The sequence below is a fragment of the Rissa tridactyla genome, chromosome 5, assembly GCF_028500815.1.
Source record: "Rissa tridactyla isolate bRisTri1 chromosome 5, bRisTri1.patW.cur.20221130, whole genome shotgun sequence".
NCBI lineage: Eukaryota > Metazoa > Chordata > Aves > Charadriiformes > Laridae > Rissa > Rissa tridactyla.
In genome coordinates, this window is record NC_071470.1 from 76,416,615 (window position 1) to 76,435,517 (window position 18,903).

General features: G+C 45.7%; 1 protein-coding gene across 14 annotated transcripts in view; it reads right to left on the minus strand.

Moving 5' to 3' along the window:
* SLC4A4 (solute carrier family 4 member 4) overlaps positions 1 to 17,092 on the minus strand; it is a 215,152-nt gene extending 198,060 nt beyond the window's left edge. For 3 of the 14 annotated variants that reach the window (XM_054202269.1, XM_054202268.1, XM_054202254.1), the window contains exons 1-2: positions 11,654 to 12,165; positions 6,000 to 6,126 (exon numbers count right to left, since the gene is read on the minus strand). Coding sequence is in view for 12 of the 14 variants with exons in the window: in XM_054202268.1 (XP_054058243.1) it covers positions 6,000 to 6,010 (11 nt within the window). In the remaining 2 variants the exon portion in view is untranslated. The other 11 variants (XM_054202257.1, XM_054202265.1, XM_054202259.1 and 8 more) reach the window with 11 other exon arrangements.
* Positions 17,093 to 18,903: the final 1,811 nt, after the last annotated feature.

An 18,903-nucleotide genomic window follows, 5' to 3' on the forward strand; every position in this document is an offset into this window, starting at 1 on the left:
GCACTTACGTAAATATACTTAAGCTTGCATGTAAATGCCAGTCCTTCTCGAAAACAGGCAGTTGTGATGCCTTAATCATGTAAGTAAATTCAAAGTTAACTCTGGGATGAGTTAAAACAGAACAAAAAATCAGCCATTAGCATTGAAATTCACTTTCACCACTGTATTGTTATATTCGTTGTCTACATTTTGAGCTGTAATTTCATATTAGAAGATAGCAGCTGCTGACAAGCAAACTTCAGCATAGTACTTTGTCCTTCCGAAGCCCGTCCTGCTGCTCATTCCCTGGAGAGCTCTCTCAGGCTTTCTCTCCGCTATCCTTGAAGTCAGAGCTCAGCAAGCAAGCTGGAAGTCGGGCAGAAGAATTTTCCTGCATGCAGCTTACACTGCAGAAACGCCTGCGTTAACCTTCTCGATGACCCTCACACGCACCTGGGCACAGCAGAGTAAGCTTCCCAGCTATGTTATTTCTATTACGCTTTGTCCAAGCGTTTACTAATTTGGGAAAGCCAGGCCAGCGCTGGCAGAAGTAGAGAAATGCCTGTTCTGGGTAGCCACCAGGTCCGCAGACACCTGCCTGGCAACAATCCCTGTCCTGCACGGCTGGCATCACGCCCCTTTCCCTACTCGGGATTAGCATGTCATTTGTCTGCGCATCGGCTCTTCCCACCCAGGATCTCTGGGCAGCTGTCAGTGGCTCTTCCCACCCAGGAGGAAGATTGCTCCGCTGCTGGGCTATCTAATGATAGGCACTTGCAGTTGGCAAGCTGTTGGAATCCCACAACGCAACTATAATAAGCACAGGGCATGACTAAACCTGAAGCGCTGTCTACTTTTCCAGTGGCATCAAGCCATAACCCATATGTGATCAAGAATTTTCAAAAAAATGTGACCCACATCCTCTTTCAATTCCTTACCCCTCTACCAGCAGCATCTCGTCACCCGCACAGCTCCCTCTAGCCAGCAGCCCAAGCGGCTTTGGGAAGCTGTGTTGTACAGCACGGATGTCCTCCTTGCTGGGATGAGGAGACAGAACTGCGTGGCCCATGACCAGTGTATCACAGAATTGCCTGGGTTGGAAGGGACCTTTCAAATCATCGAGTCCAACCGTCAACCTAATGCTGACAAAACCCACCACTAAAGCACGTCCCTCAGCGCCACATCTGCCCATCTTTTAAATACCTCCAGGGATGGCGACGCCACCACTTCCCCGGGCAGCCTGTTCCAACGCTTGACAACCCTTTCCGTGAAGACATTTTTCCTAACATCCATCCTAAACCTCCCCTGGCGCAACTTGAGGCCGTTTCATCGTGCCGCGCTCTGGCTGAGAAGGGAAAGGAGCAGGGCAAGGAAAGCAGGTTTACTTTCTCACTGTTATCTTTCATGCTTTCACTAAACCTGAGACAACTTGAAATTCCGTTACTAGAAGCCACGGTGAGCTCATTGCTGGATAGCTGATCCCGCCCCAATGTGAACTCAGCATTTCTGCATGGCTGAGCAGAACCTTTATTATCCTGCTGCCACTCCGAACACACCGTATTTCAAACTCGTTCCCACAGCAATTTTAAGGTGCTCTCTCCCAGTTAGCCTCCCTGGCTTTCTTTGCAAGGTCACAGAAGGCATCGTGACAAGAACACACGCGGCCAAAGTTTCTCATTCGAGAGTGGAGGAAACAAAACTAGTCGATAAGTAACAAAACAATAGTGCGCGTACCATTAAGCGCTGCTCTCTCGTACAGGAATAAGTCATTTTTTGTCCAAACTCCACCAGACAGACAGAATAGCTGGCAGCATACTCTAAAAAAAACATAAAAAGAGTGACACCTTGCACCCTCTAATCATTTACTTGGAGCTATATTATCAGCCCTCTGGCTATCGCTAGTTTCTAATAACTTTCCTAAACCTTTGCACAGACATGAACAGGAAAGCTTCGAGTAGTCAGCCAGGAATTTTGAACGAGGAATGCCAGGACTGGGAGCTAAAAAGGCAGAGTTAGCTCTTCCCTGAATGCCAGAGGGCAAAACAGCCACATGTGACATCCTCAACAGCTTTTGCCGAGAAAACAAAGCGCTGGAAGCAGAACTGCATGTGAAACACTCCATCTCAGGCCACGAGCTAGCCCCACATTCCTACAGGGAATGCTTAACCCTCCGTCTTCTCAGCTTCCACAAACACTCTTTGGAGTCAAGGAGTTTTGCAAATTGTTAGCCCAAACTGGCAGACACAAAATAAAAAGAAGAGGCAAGCCAGTCCTTACACAAATGCATTCTCCAACTGGATTTTACAATCCAGAGGTCACAACAGTCAGTATCCCAAAGCTTCGCACAAAGCACGTATGTAGGCATACGTACACAGATACACACGCTGTTTGTGACAACAGCAACAAAATGACGGAAGAAATAGTTCCTTTCTGAAGTCACACGCAGTTTATTAAAACTGGATTTTGGAAGCAGTCCAATTCCAAGTTCTTCCTCTGAAAGAGCTCCATGCCTTAAACACATACAGAGTGTCATAAACACTACTTCACTTTGAACTCCTGACTAGGCAGGCAACTAGCAATGGCCCTATTTTAAACGCATGGTAAAAGGCAGATAAAGTGACATAAAGACAGACTGTTTAAGTTCAAGGAAGCCCAAAGGTCAAGTCAGAGAATACACTTCAATTGCCTTATTTTAATTTTAAACATCGACAGGTTTTGAAGGAGTGACTTTCCCTTCTTCACTTCCAGAAAGAAAAAGACAGACGCTTTAAGCCATCTCGGATTGTGCGCGTGAAAGCAACGGTACTCAAAAACACTGATCATATTAAAAACCCCCTCTTGACCAACATCTTTGTCACAACACTCGAGCAAACTAAAGTTTGAAAACCTTCTGCTAAAAAGCACTTTCCTTCAGGACATGGCTTTCAACCATCACCTAGAGCCAAACAGAATCCCATGGTCATCTTAGTTCGAACCCTCACTCCATGCAATCCCTGATCCCAACAGCGTCTGCCTCAGATCTGAGGTTCAGACTCGGCAATTCTGCTCCAAGGCCAACAGCAAGAATGAAGTCTGACCATGCAAGCCTTCTCAGAGCACGGTACTGCGTTTCTCTGAAATGCTTGTTTCAACCTCAGTAACTCCACAAGCTGTACACACACGTAGCTTTTCTTCTGGACTTATTACTCCTTACCTCTGGAAAAGTCTGTGTGCAGACTCGCCCCTGCGGTGCACGGATACACATCCTCACTCCTGTCCTCTGGGATAAACTGTCTTCCTAAAACAACTTCTGACTTTTCCTTCCTTTTTTAACTCTTCATCGCTCTTTTGATTTTCAGGCAAGCAGCTTATTTGAAATAAAAATTTACAACTTGGCGAAAGCTCAGAGGCATCGGTTTAGACCAAGTCCTTACCTGCTACCTTTCAGACTTGGGATTTTTATGTGGTGGCGCTGACTTGTTTGCTCGCCATTCTATACCCTTGATGAATACGGTCTCCCAGATGCCCACAACTAGCCGCGCTGCTTTAACTTCCCCTTCTTGACCAGGAGGCAGAAGTTTCTCTTAAGAAGATATAACATTATTACACATCACCACCATGCTTCTCAGTCTTGAACGCCAGAGCCTTACCTTTTAAAAAGATCGGTTTGCTAGCGGAACTCCTTAACGGTACAGGTAAAGCCTCTCAAGTAACCAGTTTTTATGCTGGCCAACCACGAGACAACAGCACCATCCAGCGGCCCCTTCTTCAGCCAACGCGTTCAAGAGCTAGGAATTAATTCCGAGTGCCTCTCCAAGGGGTACGCACCTTGCGAGGCGCCCTCAGAAATACCAAGGTACTTCAGTTCCCTCAGTTTCCATCATTCAGGTTGTCTCCCCGAGAGCGTGGGGCTTCATTTCCAAAGGGGACAAACCGCAACCACACAAATAACCACAAACGACAGTCATTCCTGAAACTTTAGGAGTCTTTTGTTTTCAGACAGCATTGAGATTCCTTTCCAGAGATACCCCTCGCATAGTCTCCTGTGGCTGAGACCTTCCAACCATTACTTAATGCATTCTAACATAAAGCTCCTATATCTAAGAGCTGGCACGCTTCCTCAGCAGCCTCCATGCAAGAGTTTTGGAGAGAGAACCGCATATGAGCCTGTGACAGTGGCGTTTCCTCTTCTTTGGGAAAAACAACCAGGAATAGTCAGGCAATGTAGTCAAACGCTTGTGAGACACCTGCCATTGCATACCAATATGACCCGTTATTGAACAAGGTGTAAACAAAACGTTTTGGGGAAAAAGACTATCATTTAAGTGAAGCTACACATTATTAGTTGTTTATATAAAAAAAACAATCACGCAGCGTCAGGCATCTCCTCATATTGCGTGATTCCACAGCTCCAAGTTTTATAGAATCCAGCACCGGCTGACAAAGAACCTAAGCCCACGTTAAAATGCGCATTCCTAGCAACTGGAAACTAAGTTAAGAAAACAATTTCTAACAGTTCTGAGAGGTCAGCTGCTCCCTGCATCATTGAAGGCCACTGGTCTGAAACCTCTCAGTGACCAAGGGAGCTTCCACATTAGTTAAGAGCTAAAGGACACCGGACACCTCAAATATCGAATTTCCAACCTGCTGGTCCCAGAGTGCTTCAGACCACAGATGATCTTAACAACTCTCATCTCAAGACAGACAGAGGGACAGCACGCTAATTTTCAGATGACACTCCTAATGTCTGTGGTATAGACTGTTCCTTTTTTAGTGTGGGACAGTACTATCCTTTGAGATCACTCTTGTTTGGGCATCCGTTCAATTGCTTGGCAGCTGGGACCAAAAATCTAGGGAGTCTGTATCCAAGCTTTGGTCATTCGTCAGCTGTTTGGATCACAGCTAGCATTAAAGCACATCCTATCATAGTAGGAAGGCACATTTTAAACAGCAGCATGACTTTCCGAGCTGTCACTGGTTCTACCTCACTATGTCATCTCAGGAGACCGCGTAAGCTTAAGCAGAAGCAGTCTGTTTCCTGGACTTTTTTGTTCCAAAGCTTGGACTTCCTCGGTGGGACACCTCCTTTCTCCATGAGGCGAGTTTCATTTGAGGTCATCCGGTCGTCTCCCTAGCAAAGCCACACATTGTTTTTTTCAAAATAGTAATTCCAGCATGCTTATGCTGCTCTACTTTCTACAATTTCCTTAGGACAAAGGGTTATCGCGCTGGTCTTTCCATGGGTGATGTAACAACATGCTGAAGGAAGATCACTGTTAGACTAAATTCCTCCCAGGTGCCTTATAATTACAAGGCAACAGTCACAGGGCTGCAGCAATGAAAGAAGAGAGGTTAGCTGTAGTTATTTGAGCCAAAAGACAATTAAAAAAAAAAAAGAAAAAAAATCAAATGGCAGTTGTGTAAAAAGCAGGAATAAACACTGTACACCCTTGTTACGGAAAGAACTGGCATGATCTCATCTCAAAAGGGATTTGGGGGCTTAATTGCCTCTGCGACCAATTCAAACACTCAAAATCCCTGAGCCTGTGAAGGTAAGCGCAGATTTAATAATAAAATGTTCTTTTACCTACAAGAAAGCCTGTTTTAAAAGTCAACTGTAATTAAATGCTAAAACCTTTTGTAACAGTAGCACAGACACAGTGTCCCATTGTTAACGCTACCTTTTACACTCTGCAGGGGCCAGTTTTCCTTTTTCTTCTGTGGCATTATCCAGGCACGGAGCAACCCCAGAGTCTAATCCCTCTTTCCTTTAGGTTCACAGGACTGCTGAGGTTCTTCCCACAAGATATTTTCCCACCGGTCGACAACCCAGGGCACACTTGCTCAGCCCACAGCCAAATCCCAAAGGCACTGGAGAATATCTGTTTACCTTAACCTTTTTCCTCTCTTCCCGTCATATAACCGCAAGCTAGAAGCTCCCGACCAAAATATTAAGTCATTTGTACAGCTAAAGCATACATTGGTTGTGAATTGGTCAGAAAGAAATGACCACAGCCGTCGCTGTGGGCTTCCTCCGTTACCTTGGATGCATTTCTGCTCTTTCTTTGTACTTCTGGAGTAAGTCACCTTTCAGCTTTACAGCAGCATACGCCGGAGGATTGCAAGAGTCTCAGAGACTGCCAGCCACACCAGGAACTGTACAGGTACCTATGACAAATACAAGAGATTATTTATCTTGTGCTCAGAGGCCTCTGAAAGGGCCCAGGGCCAAACTGCAGCAAATAAAAATAAAAAAAAAAAAAAAGGACCGTTAGTTGCCAGGTGAAACAGTCAGCAGCCTGGCTGAGCCAGGCTTCACCTTAAAACTCTTTGCAATTAGCTGTGCAGCCCCTGGGGCTCTGCTAGAGGTGGATTCCCATCAGGACACCAGACCAGCTTATTATCACAGAGCAACAAGAAGGTTTTTTTCCCCCTCTCTGCGGCCGAGACAAGCAACTGTGGGACTTGATGAAGGCAGTTAAGATTGTTATTTTATCACAAGCATTGGGCTTCTGCTCCCCTCTCATACAGCAAACACCCCACACACAGAGACCCCATTTCTTCACAAGTAGAAAAAGGAGGAAAGACTCTCAAGGAGATGGATGAAATCAGGTGGGTTGTGCCACTACAACTTCAAGAACGACCAGGGAGACCAAGGCTATTTTGGCCATCATTGAAGCATCAGATTAGCCAGTCTATTCCTAATCCACACTCACTGGTGAAAGGAAGAAGTAAAAGCAAAAGACATGGCCTAAAGCCGCAGTAGCCAACTGGAACAATAAAACCCCACAACATACATGTGCGCACCCAAAACTGCTTAACCTGTGGCCAAATCTGGGAAATCCAGAAGCACCAAGGACAATTTCAGAAGGGTCAGTACATCAGTATGGGATTGATTTTCATGAGTTAGGCTGAAAGCACCACCCAGGGCACACTCCGACAGCCCTTCCCCACAACAGCTCAGGTCTCCAAGGTGACAGAGAGCAAGAACATCCCATCACCCATCCCTGCCATCCTCACCAAACAAGACTTGGCTGGAAGGCCCAGTTGGCTGAGTATCTCAAATGCTTGCTCAAGGCGAGCCCACCAACCAACCCCAAGAGCTATCTTCTGGTTTAGGAGTTACTGCCAGGCTTCCCAATCTCACTGCCTTACTCCAGCTCCCTCTCCGAAAGACGAGTTTCCCGACTCCCCCCAGCTACGCACAACACCGGGGCCAGCTGCCCGGCGAGCTCCAGGTACCCTGCGTTCTTCCCTGGTCTACGCATGAAGCCTCACAGCATAGAGAGCAGGGGAGAAGAGGGGGATGTGAGCATTTAACTGTTATTGCAGGGTCTTCTTTGAACCAAAAAGACAGCACTTGAACCTCAAAGAGTGCCCTCTCTGAGCCAACAAGATGTGTCACTGTAGCTCACCAGCGATTAAGAATGGAAAGCACATGGCAGCACTACCATGGAAACGAGCAGAAAACAGTCTGGCATTTGAAAAACCTCAAGATTTCTGTCTTCGGTTCAGACTGACCAAACAGGAACCTGCAGATCCAGCCTTCTTATCTTGGAGCAACGCAGCTCCAGAGCTTGATACTCGGTTCACACCGCAAGCGAATCAAGTCATTTGTAGACCAAAGAGTGCGGGGCAGTTGAAAAAAGCCCAGGGCACAAACGACACCCTCACAGTTGGCATATTTGATGTTCTTGCAATACGCTGAGCACTTTCGAGGCTTTCAACTCAGGAGGCCTGCAGTAAACAGTTTAGCTTGCTTTCTGTTTTTCCTTTTCACTTTGTGATACCTCAAACTCAGTTTGATAAACGCCAAAGCTCTCAACAGCCCCAGGATGACTCTAACTCTATGACCTGGGCGTACAGCCATGTTTTTGCTACTATGCTGGCTACCTAATTACCTCCCTTCCAAAACCATACGGTGAAACTGTCTCTACACATCACCTTTTTTCTTGCCAGAGTGCCGGCAGAGCGGAGGGGTATATATGCCTCAGCACTGGGACACCCACTGGTTCTCAGTCATCCGGACGGACAGGAGTTGGCCAGGCTGCTATACAGAAAACCTTCAGAGAATCCTTCTCCATAAGAAAACCAAAACCCAGACCCCGTGTACTAAGAGATTACAGGAAAGGCGACCATGAGCGAGCAAAAACTGAAACCATAATTAGCTGTTATGATTGCCGAGCAGGAACTATGCTGTGTGTGGTTACAGAGCAATACTCCACGTTTGGAATCACTGAGTGACTACACACTGCGGCACATCTTCTCATGAACGCTACAATACCTAGAAGCTCCTTCTGAAAGTCCATGCAGAACGTGGCCAAATCCACCCGGGGCTTAAAAGGCACCGCTGGGCAGGAAGCATTTCTGAAAGCCCAAGCAAACTTCACCTTGTGCACTCAACACAGAAGCTGGGCTCCCTTGCAAATCCAAGCATCGCTAAGAAAACAGACCAATAGTTTCCATAAAGAAGCGTGAAGCGAGTTAGGTGACATCCCTTGATGACAAAGGGGCACAGGATTAAGCCCAATCACACACAATCCTCGAGTAAAAGTAAAGAATAATCCTGGGCTGTGCCAGGTTAGGAGGTGGCAGAGACAGAAATGCAACGGAGCATGTTAACACAGGCTGCGTTTTTTGTCTACGACAGATAAGGAGAGTGCCAGAGGGCTCTCAGCAGGGAAGGAATACAGTTGGCTTTGAAAAGTTGTGAAATCTTTGCCTATTTCCAACCAGCTGCCTCAGTGATGGGAAAGGATGAGCAATTGTTCCTGGACTAGGAGGAAAAAAAAAAAATCATCAGCTTTCCCAAATGATTATGGAAAATAAACCCAACAATAAGTCATATAAAAACACGAGCTGCCCAACACACCTCAAATGACACAGTAAACTTGACGAGAACCTACTGGAAGAGGGAAGCCCTTTTTGCTACTTTCTAGCTGGTACCCAAACATCTAGTGGAGTTGATGGGGAGTTACTCCAGACCCGATCCCACCATTTTCATCTGTAGCAAGGAAAAGGAAGAAAAATATTCTTTGAGGAAGGGCTCAGTAAGTCTCTTGGCAGAGTCCCCACTTGACACCACCAAATATAACCCCTTCGATCCCAGGCAGCCAAATTCCATGAAGATGTCAAGCAAAGCTGAGAAGTCATGTAAAAATAAGAAAATGCTGAAGGATTTGAAGGGCCATGAGGATGATCAGAGGGCTGGAGCACCTCTCCTATGAGGACAGAGTGAGAGAGTTGGGGTTGTTCAGTCTGGAGAAAAGAAGGCTCCGAGGAGACCTTACAGTGGCCTTCCAGTATCTTAAGGGGGCCTACAAGAAAGCTGCTGAGGGACTTTTTAGTGTGTCGGGTAATGGTAGGACTAGAGGGAATGGATTAAAACTAGAGATGGGACAATTCAGACTGGGCGTTAGGAAGATGTTCTTCACCATGAGGGTGGTGAGACACCGAAACAGGTTGCCCAGAGAGGTGGTGGAAGCCCCGTCCCTGGAAGTTTTTAAGGCCGGGCTGGACGGGGCTCTGAGCAACCTGATCTAGTGGGAGGTGTCCCTGCCCACGGCAGGGGGGTTGGAACTAGATGATCTTTAAGGTCCCTTCCGACCCTGACAATTCTATGATTCTATGATTCAGGAGGCCAGAATTGCAGAAAAAGATAACAAAGGCCACCTTTGTAATGAAAAAGACAAGGAAAAATTGAACTTTTTAACAGATACAATTCTGTGCAAATACTAAATTCTGTGCTACAAGCATATGAGAAACGTTCACTTGAGACAATCCACATGAGGCTGAAATACTACTAGTGACTGTTTTGATGGAGCTTCTATCAAAAGAAATCCACAGTTCAGCAAAGCTATTTTTAAGTTCTTAAATAACCTTTTAATGACTCTCTACTGCCTCTGAACTTGTTCTTTCAGCCACTTGAGAGACATCTATCTCCCTCACTCAGCATTCAGCCTTAAACAAACAAATAGATGAACACCAATAAACAATTTAATTAGAAAATATTGCTGCAAGTCACTGGAAACGGGGGTTGTGCAACATTATGCCAGGGGCAACGACCCATTTGTAACAGAAGGTAGGACAAGAGAGCAAATCAGAAATGGGGCTGGGGTGGAGATTTTCACCAGCCTCTAGAAAGACTCCCTGCTCTACGTGAATTATAATCAAATCCATTCATTACAAGGATGTCATAATGCCCTTGGCCTTTTCTTAGTAAGATCTAACCACACCCAAATACCTACCGACAGACGACAAAGAGCTCTAGGGCAAAATGGATCTCTAAATACTACAGCAATGCCTATTTCAGAAACAAGAGCAATTTGCCTCCACGTTATTTACATTTGCAGTACATTTTTCATCTTAGTATCTCAACAATACTGTTTTTACATTCCTAAAGTAATTTTTTTCCAAAAGCAGCAAGAGTCAGCCCAGTTCTGCCCCTCGTGACGTGACTCCCGCCGGAGCAGAATCTGCTTGGGGAGGGGGAAATCAGCTTTCTCACAGAGGTTTAGATACCTGCTCTCTTCAAGAAGCTGTGCTGTATGTTAGACATCTCAGTTCTCCATCTCCCATCAGTGACTCTTAAAAATAGAACGCTCTTATTCTCAATCGCAGCAGAATTAAAATACCAGGAAGGAAAAAAAAGAGAAAAACCACACAACTCCTATCCAAAGCAGAACACAAGTACTTCAAACTGTACAAGTGTCCGAGCAAACCACACTCTAACCCCCTTCATTAAACATTTACAGAGAGCCCGTCTGCATATCTCAAGCAAACAAACCCAAGTTTGGAGTCAGTGTGTTTAGCTGGATTAGAAATCACTTTCCCTCGCCCCCCACCAAATTAAAGGCATGAAACAGAGGTAGGAGCGGCTCAAAAACGCTGTCAAGTTTGGGACCGAAAATGACTCTTTTCCAAGTCCTTTCTGAGCATGTTCTACCTGGGAGGTGCTACTAAAAAGCACACACAAACCCCCCCCCACACTAACCTGATGGGTTCCTCTTTGACAATACACTACATGCCAGGGAAAAAAAACCAAGAGAAACCCCCATTCTCTTACAACATGTGCTTAACTAAGACCGAGTTCAAATAAAGTGCTTTGCCCAGACCTTTACACTGCGGCCAGGTCTATGCCGTGAGCTAATTGTCAATGCAGCTATACCTCGCTTTACACCAGCAAAGGGCTTGTAGGGCGAGTATCGCCGTTCCTGGTGAAAGCGCACTCTCGCTACAAGAACTTACTCCAGTCGTCCCAGGCAAATCCTGCACCGCCAGAAAGCTCTTTTTAAGCAAAATAACCGTGCCAGCAGAAGACATGAGAGCAAATAGCCTGCCAGATTTATAATGGCCTTCTTCATTCTTTAACCTATGTTTATTTGGCAGCGAAAAAATATCAGTAGATCCCCTTCAAAACAGCTCTTATTCACTGACTCAATCAGGGGTGTAAGAGCCTGACCCTGCTACCGGAGCATCCGGCCCCCTTAAAACTGCTTCCTCCTACTCGCATTACCTTCTTGTGGCTGCACTGTCCCATCATCTCCAGTGTCTAGATATGGAATCGAGATGGCAGAGCATGACCAACTGCATCGCCCCTGCAGGCATAAAGCAAGTCTCCTTAACCCACCAGCACCATCCACAGGGAGCAAAACACACAACGCTTCCCTTGCGAAGTGGCCCGGCGCATACAAACCTTCTAGACGGCACACGGAGAAAAAAGGAAGGAGAAAGTTCCTCAAGGGATTTACTCTTCCATTTTCTTTCCTCCCACTGTTGCCCACTCAATTGTCTCGTGCGCAGGAGCCAGACCAGAGGTTTTGCTGTGTCACTGGGGAGACGGAACCCAGCACCCACCTGCTCCCTGAACACTGAAGCTTTGGCAATGGCTCAAGGTAACAGAGCTTAGCGGCAGAGATCATTCCAGCTGCAGCAGCACTGGGATTACCTTAAACTGCACTCTCTCTCTTTTTCCTTCTATCGGGAACGGGATATAAACTCGATATATCGTAATAGCCCTTTCCACTTATTTATGTGGCACTTCCCACTTATTTCTGCAGTTGCCTTCTACAGAAAAGCAGGTCAATTTTTATCCTTCTCTTCTTTCGCAACAACAAAAACCCCTCACTGCTAAAGAGACCTTTCAGCATTGTACTTCCAAACCTGGAAGTAAAATTCCATCAATCCATTTCCTTCTAACGTCTATAAACCTACTTGGTCCAGTCTCTGCTCGACGCATTCGCTCAGCATGTTACGGGACACGTTCTGCTTTATTCAGGTCATTGCCCGTACCCGCCCCTCGCTCAGTTGTTTCAATAAGCAACGCAGTACAGTCCAAGGCAAGAGGTCAAAACAGATTTTGTTCCCATCTCTGATGTCCAAGGTCACACAGGGAATGGACAATCCACTCCACACTCTGTCTCCACTTCATCCTCTCAAAAAAAGGGGGGTAAACAATACATCTATTTGTCATATGTTGTCAGATTAGCAGATGGCGGTCTTAGTAATTCCTTCATTTAGCTTTCGAAAAACTTGATGTGGGTTTCAAAGCCATTTTTCAAACTCAGCTTTGTTACTGTGATAAAATATCATACTCCCCTTACAAATAGGCGAAACCTCTCCTAACTCGTGCAATGCATGTTTCCCTGGTAACCTACACAGGCAGCGTGTAGGTGCTGCACGTGGCTTCCCTAAACTGCACTGTCCCTTAGAACGCCTTCAGGGCATTCAAATAAGACATTCCTAAAGTATTTACTTTCCCCATTTCTGGTTTAAGGATCATACAATTTTCCAATGCACAGTAAAAACGTCTACTAATTCCATCACTCTCAACACAACTAGCTCCTCCAGAAACCACCAAACTAATTGTAGTTGTCTACAACGCTAACTGTGAGCTGTGGGCTGCAGGCCCCTGAGGCCAAGGGCCAAAGGATTTGCAGACGGTAACAGAGAAAGCCAGCCTTCTCTCAGGAAGCTTACATTAGTTCCAGAAAAAGCATGTCACAACCTGTAAAAATGGTCTAAACCAGCGCTAAGAACTGCTAGTCCACAAGTTCCAAATCTGCCAGCCACGCAGGCCTCTCAAAAAAGCTAAGAACCTTCATTTTGGTCGCTGAAGGACAGAGAAATACCATCCTCTGGATGCGACTCTCCTCTCTCAGCGTTTGTGCAAAGCGGATGCAAGTCGATGAAATGTTGCTCTTCGGCAAAAAGAACGTCCACATCGCAGCGACTGTCGCTGTAGCAGAAAGACTGTTTGTTTTACTGCTGACGGCATAGCCCCACTAGCCCCAAACAGTGTGTCCTACGACTCTCGATGGACTTTGCGTGCTACAGAGATCTTAATGGATTCCATTTAGCAGTAGCCTACTTCAAAGCGAGCCTACAAATACCTCCGTCTCACCCTAGATTACAGCATAGCTGTTCCCTGCAAGGGCAGAAAGCCTCCCCGCCTCTATTTACGACCTGTTTCTCGGTTTGATTTCTGTGAAACTATTTTGAAACGAAGCTTCAATAATGAATATGAGCCAAAGATTTAGTCCAGGGCATCTCATTCTCTCTCATAGCCTGCCAGACAAATAAAACTGTAAAAGCCGTATCAATAAGAAAAGAATCATCTCTACCATATGACTATCTCCCTCTCCAACATCTGTCTGCCTCTCCAGCTCGTGGGATCGAACGGGAGCAAGACTGTCCCAGGACCATTTGTCATCCTCTGTGCTATCAGCAAACAACTCATCTCTCTAGGTCTACAGATTGTTAAATAGAAATCAATACATGAAATACCCGGCCGAGCACCTGGAGAGCACGTGGGATTTGCTGAATACCATGGAGATAGTCTAGATTTACAATGCGTCAGGACAAAATCGGATTAATCGCAAAATATTCTAAACCTAGCACGTTTCTTATGTTGGCTTATTTAACTTCAGCCTGAACCAGACTCATTTTCTGATTTATCCTTCGCGATAGCCAACACCACAGACTAAAGGCTTTATTTCCCTTTCCTTTGCACTCAGCTTTCTCTCACGCCATTCTTCTTGTTAAATGGTTACCAGCCTTCGTATTACTCACTCTGCTTCTGCTGCACCAAAACTCTTCAACTACAAGTTATTCTTCAACTCGGTCAGCCTTTTGAAGCAGGTTCTCATCTTCCAGTGGCCTTAAATTTATAGTCTGTCCTCATTGCCACAGACAAAAGCTTGCAAAAATCACATTAGTAGAACTTTTAAGCACAGTTCCCTTTTGACAACTCCCATCCAAGTATTTCCACCTTTTACATTTCCCAGGTGTCTGGTTTTTTGCAGCACCGAGCGTCGTTTACAGAGACCACATCGTGGCTCCTGCTAGCATTACATCTTATTCAGGTAAAAAGGCATACTCTACTCATTCGCTTACATCTTATTTTTCATTTCAGGCATATCCACACGCTGATTACGTCCAGATTCACAGCGAGTTTTCTTTCCCTTAACGTCAGTCTCGAGTCCCTCTCTTTGAAAACCACCAAGAACTTCCCTCTAGCTCCTTCCATCCTCCCAGCCGTTCGTACAGCAGTTAAGAGGTTAAAAATACACAACAAATCTGAAGGCACTCGTTTATCAGCAGCACAGGTGCTAATAATGAGTCACGCTCAGAAAAACAACCTGTCCAAGACCACATACAGTCAGCAACAGCCACAACTAGAAGTGAGGGCTTTCAAATACTAACGCTTCTGTTATTATTTCAGATTAAAGCTGATTTTACAAACAGCCCACAATCCCCTTAAAAAAACCCAACCAAGAAAAAAAAGTAAAACCAAACTCCATGCACTCGTAATAGCCATTGTTTAACCAGTACTGTGACCTTGCAACTGTTAACATAGGTCAGAGGCAGCACCGAAAAAACAAGGGTGGAAGTTAGACTGGGGGTGGCACCAGCTCCCAAAGGGCTGGTGTGGATGAAGAAGCCCGCAGGGCAGACGCGCGGAATCTAAAGCACAGTATTTTCATCTGCATTTCATTTCATTCACCTCTAGGAAGCTACACTGCAGCTGAGGTCTTGTGGTAAATAAGGAAAGCCAACTGCGTTTTATTCGGAGTCCTAACACCACATTAGTCAGCGCATGATACACAAAATACACTGGCAGCTCATCAAGTTAACGGGATTCACAACAACTGACTTGGAGAAACACAGCAGAAAGGCGGGATGTTAGGAAAAACCTTGCTAGTACCATTAGCTGCCAGGCTTTCTTGCCTAGAAATCCATACACTGAGTCGGCCACAGGAGATCAAAATTGAAGATATAAAGCCACCTTCTATCTCAAATAAAAGGAGGCGGAAAGAAAAAAGACACTTTGCATGGAGTCATGCTCGAAAAAAAATCATATCACTTGCCTTGTTCAATGAACACAGTGCTCCCTAAAACAGAGACTATAAAGACTTTTACTAAAACATACCAACAAACAAAAAAACCCCAAACTTAACACCCTGAAATCACGAAGCAGAAGTGAAAATCGGTACTTACATCGAGAGGCTGAGAATTCTAGTATCTACATCTAATTTCAAGACCTTATGTATTTCCTAGTGAAAGACAAGATCATTCAACGGACATACTATTCCAGCCAGCAGGAAACGTCGTAGGACAGATCTAATCCCCTACGGAATTGTCTTCCAAGATCTAAAGCAACTACACCTATCCAAGGCAAGAAGAATCAGGTTATATTCCGGTGCTAGAGCCAAGCCGAGTAGAACAGGCAAACAAAAAGCCCTCAAACACAGCACAACAAATGCGGAGACAGAGAAAATTCCTGACAAAAAGCGGCTGAAAGGAGGGTTCTGCAGAGGGACCTCAACAGATCCGGAGACCTTCAGTCCATGCTCCACAGCAAGCAGAGAATTGCTACATTTTCAGCAATGCTTTCTGACCTACTGCCAATATCATTCCAGCTGGATTGTAAAGGCAATCCCAGAAGCAATGCTAACAGCCGTACTTAAAGCCAAAAGTGCAACCAGATGCTGGAGATTTCCTCATCCGAGAGCAACGGGCAAGTGCAGACCGTCAATAAAACATAAAACCAAGATGCATTATCACTCTGAGTGTATCACGGGTGAACAGCCTTGGGAGAAAAGGAAATTTTCAGACAGAAAGAGTCAGTGACTCATCTCTGGCATAGAAAAATTCTGCCAGCCCCACTGCGTGCCTAGGCCAACTCTAAGTCACCAACAGATAGCATGAAAAGCCATTACTTCCATGAGCTAAATAACCTCGAATGTGATGAAGATTCTAGCTGTATCGCACAAGTTTAGGTGTGCGATAGAGTCATCAGACTGGGCAGATACAATTAGAAGTAATTTATAGAGCGTACCGTGCCATAGCATCTTAGCATCATCAAAGATGAGTCCTGTCCATGCACCAGTGCTCAACAGAACGGGGAGCCAGAAGCAGCAGAACAATCATCCACTAGACCACAAGCATCACACTGTCCTCCGAGGAAAAGGCTACTCTTGTGCATAAGCAGCGATCACCTTCAAAGGGCTGAGCAGGTAAGAGCTGAAACTGTGAGATCAATAAGTACTTCACAGCTGAACGTCTAAGAAGAGTAGGGGCACTCCTTAGCTACAAAAACCCAATTGTAGGTGTAGGCACAATATCGTGAGGCAGCTGATAAGAGAGACTGCCCGAGAAAAGGAGGCCTCCCAGCCTCAAGCAATCTCAGTTAACTCTCCAAGACCTAAAACTGCTCAACTCCCCAAAACAGAGCTATATTGCTTCGTGACGATACACAGCAAGTCTACCATTCAGAAATCAGAATGTTTACAGGACGCTTCAGCAAGAACTGCAGTTAAAGCAGGCCATAAAAGCCAGGGCATCCTAACAAGCTGTCGTCAGACTGCGGCCACAGTACACTGCAACAGAAACCCCACTTGAACAAGCTTTTAGTCAGTTGACATCTATTCCCTAGATAATAATAAAGCAGAGACAGCAAAGAAACCATTGACAAGGACAAGCACACATGAAACACCTACCCAACTATGCTGGACCACTGCCATAAACAGTCATGAAAGCAGCAGTGGAGCAGACCAGGAACAGATACCTAAAAAGTCAAGTCCTCCTTCCGATGACAGCGGGTCTTCTCCTCCTGAGGCACAGCACAGCCAGGACGCAAGCAGAGCCAGCCCGGAACTCTACTGCAACAAAGCAGTCAATGACCTGAGGCCACTGTACACCCTGAGAGGGGCAGGGTAAAGGCCACGGGCTCACTCCACAGAGAGAACAGAGCCAAAGGTGCCCTGGAAACTTAGCAGACAGCAATAGCTGTCATTTTAAGAAGATAGCGGAGGCAAAGCTGAACACGATGATGAAAAAAAGAGCATATTGTCGGCATACATCATCCACCGTCGGTGCAGAAGCCAGGAGGAGTTAGGAAGAGCCCCAGCAATCAAGTGGGCAAACACAGGAGGATTGCTCAGACAAGAGGACTAGAAAACCTCAGACACCCAACTGGAACAGAGGCAGAAGCCACATCCCCAAGTACGCTGCATACAAGTGAAATTTTGGCTTTAACAAGTCTGTTACAACTTGTACTGGATCATGTTTTTAATAGTTATTAAAAGACAAGTCATGACAACTTAGAAGGAAATCAGAGAGGAAAGCACAAAATGCAGGACAGAAAAATCTGGAGAGAACACAGGAACGTGCTCCTAAATGAACTGCAGCCGCAACTTCTTTGTAAATAACTCAGGAACCAAGTGCTTTAGTTTCTAAGTCCGTCAGTACTATTAGCCAGCAAACGCACGTGGCGCAAGCTGGACTACCTTGACATTCTGGAAATACATATATGTAACGTACACCCTAAGACACTGGGAAGTCAGTCAGCAGAAATCCAAGAAATGGGCAATAGCCTATATTCTAATTTAACACGCACGCTATAGTCTTATTTACACCGCTGTCATATTATTTGTACCCAAGGATTGAAAGCTAGAGTGAAGAACAAGTCACCAACACACAACAGCCTAGACTTTTAGGCTCTGCACATGACATTGATTTTACACCCAATACCAACGTCAGGTACAATAAACCACTTCACCACTTACTCCCAGTATGGAATCCACGCTCCTCATCACTACTGGATTTCAATCAGAATTTCAGAGGAGCCATACAGAGTTCAGGCTTATATTTGGCACGCTAAGTACTGTGCGTGGCTTCAGTTAGTAGAATTCATGATTGCTTTATTTTCCCAGCGCGCTGCCAGCATTAGTACCGCTCACTGTCTGCATTCGGGCCTGGTGGCTCAGCGCTGGAAGACTTGTTACCGCTCAGGCACACCAGGATTAGTGTTATCCATGCGCTAATATTCACTCACAGAACAGAAACAGCTGGTGGCTGCACGGAAGACCTTCTGGTGTCAAAACCCCTCCCGTTAACTCAGCCTTTTCTAGCCTTTCACTCAATCCAGCAGCGCTTGCTTTACTCCCCCCTCCCTCCAGCTCGAGATTTAGCTCATTCAGTAGAGTAGTCACTAATCAGTTTAATGTTTTTGCTCTGGCAAAGCGAGGAAGTGACCTCTTCCTCCCTTCCCTTTCCCAAAGCCATTCACTGTTAAAACACTAATGCCCTCCTCGCAGCCAGCTCAGCGAGACGCGAGGACACGATGACCTCGTGTGGCAGATCCCGCTCGCAGCTTCGCCGCTGCCACAAACTGCAGCGACCGCAGCACACTTCTCCCCATCAGTTTTTATTTCAAGATTAAACTTGTCATAAGTTTCCTTTCCTCACGAGCGGTGACAGTTTTCCGTGGCCACGTTTTTCCGTGAACTAACTTTAACATAATTGACGTTGCGCTGATGGCTTTTAATATCTTTTAAAACAAATAACTAATTTCTATCGGCCGTGAATCTGGGCCAGCGGCCCCTTTCAGGAGGACATCAAATTATCCCAGTGGAAAATCTCGAACCAGGGCTGCCTTCATTC